The 9,556-nt window shown below is 40.3% G+C and overlaps 1 protein-coding gene across 1 annotated transcript; it reads right to left on the minus strand.

Annotated features, from left to right (window-relative positions):
* Positions 1-243: 243 nt before the first annotated feature.
* LOC135690353 (uncharacterized) lies at positions 244-6,717 on the minus strand. The gene is made up of 9 exons (XM_065207870.2): positions 6,573-6,717; positions 5,383-5,574; positions 4,572-4,736; positions 3,858-3,999; positions 3,223-3,539; positions 2,660-2,793; positions 2,245-2,505; positions 1,680-2,130; positions 244-1,258 (listed from the first exon to the last, which is right to left on the minus strand). Exons 1-9 carry the CDS (start codon positions 6,643-6,645, stop codon positions 990-992), a joined length of 2,004 nt encoding a protein of 667 aa, XP_065063942.2. The 5' UTR covers positions 6,646-6,717; the 3' UTR covers positions 244-989.
* Positions 6,718-9,556: the final 2,839 nt, after the last annotated feature.

Consider the following 9,556-nt stretch of genomic DNA (forward strand, 5'->3'; position numbering starts at 1 on the left):
GTGTTAAAACGATGTTCAGTGAAATGTTGAGAGCGTTTTAACGGGGCTTTAGAGAAAGAGTGTGGAATAATGTGTTTCCTGGTTGCTAGATCAGCTTTTGTATTCTCGATAAAAAATTTTAGGAATAGAACGACGTTTGCTTTCTGCAAAAATAACCCTTTTGCAAGCGATTTCATCTAGACTAAGTGGAGGCATGTATGTCCCTTGTTCGCAAGTCATCCGCCCCAACTTTTTCATAAACCCCATAAAGATTTCAAGAAATGAAACAATCTTTTCATCTACAGCTTTATTAGTACATTAGTACACGTCATTAGAATACAAACTAAGGGTGAAGGGAACGAAATATTATGGAAGACACGCATGTAATGTAGGAAGAGCGAAATTTGCATCATTTAGAACGAGTCTAAAGTTGTTGCTATGAAAAATTTTGTATTTGTAAAGAGAGCAATTTGTTGCTCGCTTCCTTGTTAAGGTTCGCAAAGGAAATCTTGCAGGGAAAGTTGTAGGGCATAAAGGGTTGCCGTTCACCTATAAGATTTCCACGATCAACTTATCATTTTTCACAGGGCTCTCTTTCTTAATGTCTTTAGGGTTTTAAGCTCTACTTTCAGGCCTCAAAATGCTATTCGTCAGAGAAATGTAATCCTTGTTATGTTTTATCCCATGCAAATTAACTCCAGGTTTTCAACCGTCTCTTTGCAACATTATGGCAACACTAATACTCCATGTAATGCTGTATTCTTAGTACGCCATGTTTATTTAGTTACAAACCGAATGATGCAAAATTTCCCCGGCCTAGCCATGGGCCTAGCAAGACCAGAACAACAACGACAGAACAAATTGGTTAGACAAAGATTAGATTTGTGAAATTTCAAATTCAAGCTAAATTTATACAACATTAAATAAATAACATGCCTGCATGTAATAATTTAAAGTCCGGATTGTTAGTTCAATTTAAAGGAATACGGTCTAAGAATTGTCCGGTCGGTTTAATACTTCTTGGGGTAAATTGGACCCGGAATGTTGCGCACACGACAGCATACAGCTCCGGTAGTGCGGTGGTATGTTGGGTATTTGTATCCGTGTTTACATTGGCAGATGCACTTCCTTCCACCAATAACTTTAAAAGCACATCCGTTACCGCAGCTGCAACCAGTAGCCTGAGTACCGACCGGGCAAATTGCCACAGATCCGGCTGATGATACAAATGTGCAGGCAAGGATTGAGTTGCTGGGTGGGCCGGCTGGTCCTGTGAATCCTGGCGAAAGATGGCATTAGGTTAGATTTAATTGTCAGCTTAATTTCGAGGGTTCAGAAAAAAGTATTAATCTGCTCTTCGTATTATAAGCTAGGCGTTATTCTCTGGTCCGATTTTCAAACTAACGGGGCAAAAAAGTGACAAGAGGTACAAACACCCGAATTGGCTCAAACTGTGCCAAATTAAGTGGGGTAACTGAGGACTTTGGTTTGCACGGGGTACCACCTTTCTGTTCTGAGTTATTTGGCACAAACAGAGTGGCACTGGTGCCGAAAAGTGCCACAAACACACTTTGGACCGTAACTTTTTTCTTCGCTGTATTTCAAGAAAAATGGCAGGCTCGAATTTGGTTTCGTAGAAAAAAGCCAAATACCAAACATTTGCAAGTGGTATTAATGAAAAGAACAGGAATGGAACATACCTCTAGGTCCACGTGGTCCTCTAGGTCCGCGTAGTCCTCTTGGTCCACGTAGTCCTCGTGGTCCTCTTGGTCCTCTAATTCCGCGTGGCCCTCTTGGTCCTCTTGGTCCTGTGAAACCACGTGGTCCACGAAGACCTCTTGGTCCCCTTGGTCCTCTTGGTCCCCTCAATCCACGTGGGCCTCTGAATCCTCGTGGACCTCGTGGACCTCTTGGTCCTCTTGGTCCTGGCGCTCCCTTCTGTCCCTTCATTCCTTTTTGTCCAGGGAATCCTCTTGGTCCTCTGAGGCCACGTGGTCCTCTTAGTCCACGGGGTCCTCTTGGTCCCCTCAAACCTCTTGGTCCTCTTGGTCCACGGAATCCTCTTGGTCCACGGGGACCTGGTGCACCTTTCATTCCCTTCTGTCCCTTTTGTCCTGGGAAACCTCTTGGTCCGCGCAGGCCTCTTAATCCCTGTAAGAACAAAGAAAAGCTTTTAAAAATAAGGTTCAAAAATTGAAGTAAAGAGAATCATTGAATTTCATTTAAAGACTAAAAACATACGTGATAACAACAGGGGCGACTTACTCTTGGTCCTCGTGGTCCTCGTGGTCCTCTTGGTCCTCTTGGTCCGCGAAGTCCCCGTGGTCCTTGTAGTCCTCTTGGTCCTCGTGGTCCTCTTGGTCCGCGAAGTCCCCGGGGTCCTCGTGGTCCTCTTGGTCCTCGTAGCCCTCTTGGTCCGCGAGGTCCTCTGGGTCCTCTTAATCCACGTGGTCCTCTTGGTCCACGGAGTCCTCTTAGTCCTCTTGGCCCACGTGGCCCTCGTAGTCCCCTTGGTCCTCTAGCGCCCTGTGGATATTGAAGAGAGTCAAATATTACAAAGTATTTTGACCGTCAAAAGGTCAAGAAGTTTAAAAAGGTCAAACAGCAAAGGTCAAGCAAAAAGTAGTATGATGCTACCACAGGCAAGGCATACAAAAGGTCGAAAAAACACAATACACACCTTCTGTCCCTTTTGTCCTTTTTGTCCGGGTGCTCCTGGGCGGCCAGGGAAGCCTCTTGGTCCGCGTGGTCCTCTTGGTCCTCTTAGTCCACGTGGTCCTCTGAATCCCCTTGGTCCTCTTGCTCCTTTTTGACCTAAGAGCCAAAATAACTTGAGAAACTTTTTCAAACAAGGGGTAATTGGATAGAGGTTAGAAGAAGGCGTCAGTGTTATTCTTTTGGTAAGCTGCTTTTGGTTTATCAAAAAACAAAAGACAAAAATGAGAGACAAAAGGTCAGATCTCATCAATGAAATATCGAAGTAAACATCAATGATGTGTCTTGGACAACAGTCTAAACAAAGGTGCGATTTTTTGCATTAAAGCTTGCTTTAAGAAAATGAAAGACAAGAAAATCTCTATCTTAGGCCGGTACATCATATCTGGTGCTTGCAAAAGAAAATTTTGTCGTTAGAATTATCCCTGATTAGCCATCAAACTGAAACTGTTCGTATAAACAATGCTATTTGATAATATCAAATTTTAGATAAAAATAGACAGTGAATTGGCGTGAAATGACACTAACCCTTTTGTCCCTTGGCGCCTGGTCGTCCTGGGTATCCCCTTGGTCCTCGTAGGCCACGGAATCCTCTTGGCCCTCGTGGTCCCCTAGGGCCACGGAATCCTCTTGGTCCACGTGGTCCAGTATTTCCTTTCATTCCCTTTTGTCCTTTCATTCCTTTCAATCCACGTGGTCCTCGGGGACCAGGTGGTCCTCTAAAACCTCTTGGTCCTCTCGGCCCTCTTGGACCTCTTGCGCCTGTCTTTCCCTTCATTCCTTTTTGTCCTTTTTGTCCAGGGAATCCTCGTGGTCCACGGAATCCTCTTGGTCCACGTGGGCCTCTGCAAGGCGTAAGTTTGGTGTGAATACAACGATGGTATAAGAAATTAAATGAATTAAAATTATCCTTCAGCAGACAGTGTAAATGCTGGAAATGCTTTTGTCAAGTCTTAGGCTAAGGCTGGAATTGATAGTTTAGCTTTTTAAGAAACTAACAAAAAAATATTTTTGATGATTAGTGCTTCATTGGCAAAATATAGTCTTTTATATGTCTGTCCCTGTTTAATACCTATCTTTAGCTACTTAGAACTTTATGAAAGCTTTGTGATTTCGTACACGTCCAATCAAGGAATTGGGGCAATGACAATAGACTTCTTTACCTTGGTCCTCTCGGGCCTCTTGGACCCCTAGGGCCTTGTGGTCCTCTTGGTCCTCGTTGTCCTTTTTGTCCCTTTCTGCCGGGAAATCCTCTTGGTCCACGTGGTCCTCTTGGTCCTGGGGGTCCTCTTGGTCCAGAGATTCCTAGGAAAAGAAAAACTGTTCATATTTTGTTCTTATGACAAAAAGTTACTTGATGTTCGTAATCATCTGCTGGTACAAAAGATCAACTCGATTGAATGATTCTTAGCGATTCTACATGATTAGCGATCGAGTCAATCAACCTTTCAGTCAAGTTAAGAGGCAAGCGATCTAGGCGATCAATCAAACAATCAATTATAGATTGAAAAATCAGCCGGATCAGTGATTCTTGTGACTCTAATTTACCATCAAGTAAATCTATCAGTCGAGTTATCAAAACCAGAATCTATCAATTGAGTCGACGATTCAGAGTGATTCTAGTCAATCAACAGGCAAGCTGATCAATAACTATAATCAACGAGCGATCAATCAATCAAAAAATGAACAGAAAAAATCATTCGAATAAATGATTCCGAGCGTATAAAATCATTCAGGAATCAATCCAATCAATGACTAATCCACAAGCGATCAATGGATCAAACAATGAACAGACAGATGTATCAATTGTGTCGATGATTCCAAGCGATTCTAATCAATAAGTAATCAAACGAATCAATGATATTAATCAAACATACCGCAGTGACTGCAGAGATATCCCCATGGGCGTCCTCCAATGCAGTATTTGCAGTGCTTGTGACTCAGTCCATATTTGTACCACTTCAAATAATAGCCGGCTGCGGCGCTAACACAGAGGTGAGCGTGACCCCAGATTTTGGTGCACCTGTATCCGGAAATTGCTCCTAAAAAGAAAACACGTGTTATTCAAAGACAAGACCAACAAATTATAATTATAATGATTTTTATGTGGATTAGAATGACGGTTAATGAATACTTCAAACATGGTTTTGATGGTCTTTTTTAAATCCATCTTTACCACGCGCGACGTTCTAGTTTGCCTGGTCGTAGCAATTGTTTGTTTCGAACACGTGTTTCTAGCATTCGACGATTTGTGACAACTTCATCCGAACGCAGAATGTAAATGCGCTAGGCATCTGTCAACACAAAAACATTGCAGTTTTGAGATGAATTGATGGAGAGTTGAAAAGACGAGACAGATGGCGCCCCAATTTAATGCGACTTGCAATGAGACATTATCTAAAAATTATATAAAAAAATGGGAATATTTTGCCTACGGATGAAATGCTGCTGAAACAGTTCATTCATAAGATGCGCTGATTTTTAAAAAAAGCTCAGTTTTCAAAACAGGGTCCTTTTAAATAACAATTTTAAATAGTGTTTAGCCAAAAATGTCAAAAAGCTCAATTTCCACTACAGATGCGCTTGTTGAAACGTCACAACAGGCAATATAAACATTATCTGCAGCGAGGAAAGATCCTTGTCGAACGACAAAGGCTACTAAAGTAGGACATGACGCAATTAACTTACCATATCTAGAGATCTTCCAGTATGGGTTGCGGTATCCAAGTTTCCAGCAAAGATGGGGTTTGTATTGATAGTAGGGGCCACTTGGCAGGCCAATGCATTTGTATCCAGGGTAATAGCTTTTGTTGATGATTTTTATGGCGGATAACGGGGGGTAGCCATGACCCCAATCTTCGCTTAACTTGTCATCAGAAACTAGAATGTAAAGGAAATAAAATAAGCCATAAATGCTTAATGGAATGGAGAGGCCAAGAGGAATGGAGAGGAGAGGCCTAGAGATGGTAGGGTGCGAGGGTGATATGTTAAACCTGGCCTAAGAGATCGTGCGAGTTCTGGGTCAAATTTCGAAAGGCAAAGGTCAAGGTGACAAGTAACTTTTCGCAAATTTAGCAATAGGCTAACCAGCGCAAAGGCCACAACAAAATGTATCTATTTTTTAACAAAAGTTCAATCTAGAGTGCCCCAGCTTTGTCGTGCAACTACAATCTTTAATTCCTTAAGAGTCTCTTGGCTGTGAAAAATTTACGAGATTTTTCGTTTTCTTCTCTAAATGAAAAAGGGAGAAAGTAAATACTTTTCACTTAAGGATAGATGTTGGAAAACAGAATCAAATTTTCGATAATCAAATTTCAGTACGTACGTCTGTCTGTAATACTGGCTTTAATTTTTCAGGTAGAAAATGTTTTAGAAACTAATCTTTAAAAGCCGATTGGCGAGTGAGTTGCACCAACGATGAGGTGTTATTTTGCGGTCAAATTTCAAATAGCAAAAGTGAAAAGCAGAATCTTAGTTACTCAGCTTACAGCAATCAGCCCCAAATCACGAGTTACAAACACATAATTCTTTTGGGCATTTTTAGCGATAAAATGTACAAACAAGTTGGGCAAGCGATAAAGCAAACTTCGGAGTCGAATTCCAAACTTCAAAAGGTGAAAACGATATAGTATGCTTCGGGGTCAAATTTCAAACGTCAAAAGTGAAAACGATATAGTATGCTTCGGGGTCAAACTTCAAACGTCAAAGGTGAAAACGATATAGTATGCTTCGGGGTCAAATTTCAAATGTGAAAAGTCAGACCAAAGATGAGCAAACTTGATATAAACAAATACAGTGCGATGATCGAGAGTCAAAAAATTAGCAATTGAAATAAAAGTGTTGAAATTAAAGTTTAAATAAAGAAATTCTAAACATACCTGACTCATCAGCTAAGATAAAAGGCACAACTGCAGCGACGACCAATGCGAAGACAAAAACAGGCCTAGCCATCTTGACAGCTCTGCTGTTCGAATGTCCTCTCTCTCTCAGAAATGAGCTTTTATACTTTTCACGAAATTAATGGGCCGTCATTAGAGCAGTGAGAGTGCATACTTAAGGGTCAGCAACGGTAGCAACGGGTCTGAAAATCACCTCAACCCACAACCGCGCGATAATCAACAATTTATTACTTTGTAATAATTACTTTTGTAACTAATTAATTTGTTTTATTGGGGTTTGTTAGGGGAGAGATGCTACGTGTGATAATCGTGGATAAAGATTTCGAAACACGGATGTTCATATTGCAGTTAATTTCCATGTTGTAATGAAATCGAGACTTGTTTATAACGGTAGGCAAATCGATCGAAGATATAGAGTAACCCTCAAAACTCTAGGTCTTATAAAGAGAGATAAAGATTATTCGAGTTAGCAAATGAGTACATTATTGGGGGGAGGGGGTTAAATGTATTTGGAAAGGGTTAAGGGGAACGCAAAGCACTTCTAGTCAGCGAATAACCCTGTTATTAGGGGCTTTTATGTGTTGGGTTATTTAAAAACAGTTGGAGCTTCAAGGCAGAATGGTGAGGTTTCTTGGCTTAAAGAAGAAAGATGTTGTTCTCATAACTTTGTACATTCTTATTTCAATGTTTGTCACTTGGTCTAATATTTTCCATCTTCTAAATCTCTGGAGAGAATTGGAAAATTAAAAGAACATGCTCTGGGTGAAGGAACAGCGTAATTATCATAAGTGTTCGTAAAACGATTTGCTCTTCAAAAGGTCAAAAAAGTCTGATACAAAGTTTGTAAAAAATACCTTCACAATACGGTCAAAGCATGTTCCACTAAGAAGTAAAAACAGGCCACTTTAGGCCTAATTTAAGAACATTCTGGTCTAAAAGTCTTTATGTCTATCAGACACCCAACTTGGGACCGCCTACCAAATGCGTTGAAGAAGAAAATTTGATAAACTTTAAAAATCTAACGAAAATAGACGGAATAACTTGCAAGTGCTTGTCTGTCAATGGTCAAATTGAAATTGGAAATGCCCGCCTTTTAGTGAAAACTAAATGTTTTAATTCAATACCTGTCAGTGCTAGGGTACCTGAGAGTAGCTTGGGCAGAAGAGGCAGAATTGGGCAGCTAGGGGCAGCTAGGGGCAGCTAGGGGCAGCTAGGGGTAGCTAGGGCACCTGAGGGAAACTGGGGCAATAGACTTTATCCAAATTATTTGAATGCTCATTGGAGGCTACACAAAGATGCTACAAGTAAGAAGGCAGAAAACCAGACAAAGAGCTACGGATTTGAAATGTTGTAATCAATGCTTGAATTCGCTCAAACATCCAAATGATTCTTGTAACGCAAAAACTTGAATAGGGATAAATAAGAATTAGGGTTTGATCAGAGTAATATCAGAGTAAGGTAAGGGTGAGATTTAGGCAACATAAAGAAATGATTATTTCAAAAATAAAGTACGTGGGTAATGCACAACAAACATGTACAAACCAACACATGTGCTCATAGAAGAGAGGGTTAAGAGGTGGCATGTGCTCATTTTCGAACACGTTACGATCTGCCAACGATTTTGTTTGGGGATCCTCTAGAATATTAGGAGGGGGTAAAACTCTCCCTTGGTCCTTGGTTCTCTACCCCTTGGATTAAGGACAGGGTTAGATTAACGATAGGGTTGGATTTTAGCGAGGGACAGATCATGGGTAGGAATTGGTCAGTGTCAAGGTAAGATTAGAGTGAGGGTTTAATTTCATCCAAATTTAGATTATAATTAAGGCGTATTAGAATTAGGGTTGATTACATAACTTTGATTACAAAGCTTAGGACAAGCTATTTTTAGCTATTGGACAGTAACTTTAATATTACGAATGCTTATATGACCAATGCTTAGATGGTTTTGAATATTGTGAAAGGAACATAAAAATAACTTGAAAACGTGGAGAGAAAATGCAGAGGCCGGTACTTGACCGTAATTTTAATTCGGGAAATTAAGCCAGATGTATCTTAGAAACAACTTCTAGAAAAGGTAGTTTGTTATTTCTAAATTGTACCTCGTTGTAATTAATGACACAATTTTAGGCCACTTGCGGTCTCAACGAGGACGGTTTGCGAACGATAATGTCCATCTAATTTCGAAACAAGGAAAATAAAAACTTTTTCAATTGCCATCAAATGATTTTGTTCACAAAAGTGGCCATAAATAAATTGCTTTTATTAGAAGCAATTTTGTTCCGTAAAGCTTACGTGGTTTTGGCAGTCCAAGAAGTATTTTGCTTAATAAGGTAACATATTGAAAATAACAGTTTAAAATTCTATAGGGTTTGATAGTGTAGCTTTGCCCTTACGAAAACGGTTCAGAGTCTAGCTCTAACCGTCGCTGGCTATTATGCTCAAGGGGGGGAGGGGGGTGCTGCAATCTCATTTGCCAGCAACGATGGTGAACAACTTTTATCTGACGACAAATCTTAAAAGTTGCGGGCGAAGAACCGCTAGTTGATGAAAAACCTATCACTTTTACAATGAAATTTTTTCCAAGGGTGTGCCACACCCCACCCCGGTCCTGATTTCTGCCCCTTATTTTTGTGCTCGCATTAGGGAATGAGAAACGAAAAATTGTGGCACGTTGTGAAAGAAAATCAGATATCTTGAGCTCGTTTGGAAAGCTTTTATTGACAAGCAACCACAAAAGTTTATCAGAAATATTTGATAAATAGTTTATGATAAATAATTATCAGAGGTATTTATCAGAAATCACAAATTTCGAGAAATGTTTAATGTTTAAAAATCACAAATTTTTATGATCAATTACAAAGAAACGTTTTAACCAATTGTTCATAAACGAAAGAAAGAATCTAGAAGTTGCTTACAGCACAGCCCCCTTCCCCAGCTTTTTTGGATGGCGCCCCTGGCTTTAG

This window comes from Rhopilema esculentum, chromosome 1 (genome assembly GCF_057945365.1).
Source record: "Rhopilema esculentum isolate cy_ngs chromosome 1, ASM5794536v1, whole genome shotgun sequence".
NCBI lineage: Eukaryota > Metazoa > Cnidaria > Scyphozoa > Rhizostomeae > Rhizostomatidae > Rhopilema > Rhopilema esculentum.

Bases quoted from the DNA above. Each gene is read 5' to 3' on its own strand.
- LOC135690353 (XM_065207870.2), bottom strand. From the start codon at position 6,645: ATGGCTAGGCCTGTTTTTGTCTTCGCATTGGTCGTCGCTGCAGTTGTG. The intron at 4,000-4,571 runs GTATGTTTGATT...TTCTTTTCCTAG, and splicing joins ATATCTCTGCAGTCACTGCG to GAATCTCTGGACCAAGAGGA. The intron at 2,506-2,659 runs GTGTGTATTGTG...CAATATCCACAG, and splicing joins AAGGACAAAAGGGACAGAAG to GGCGCTAGAGGACCAAGGGG.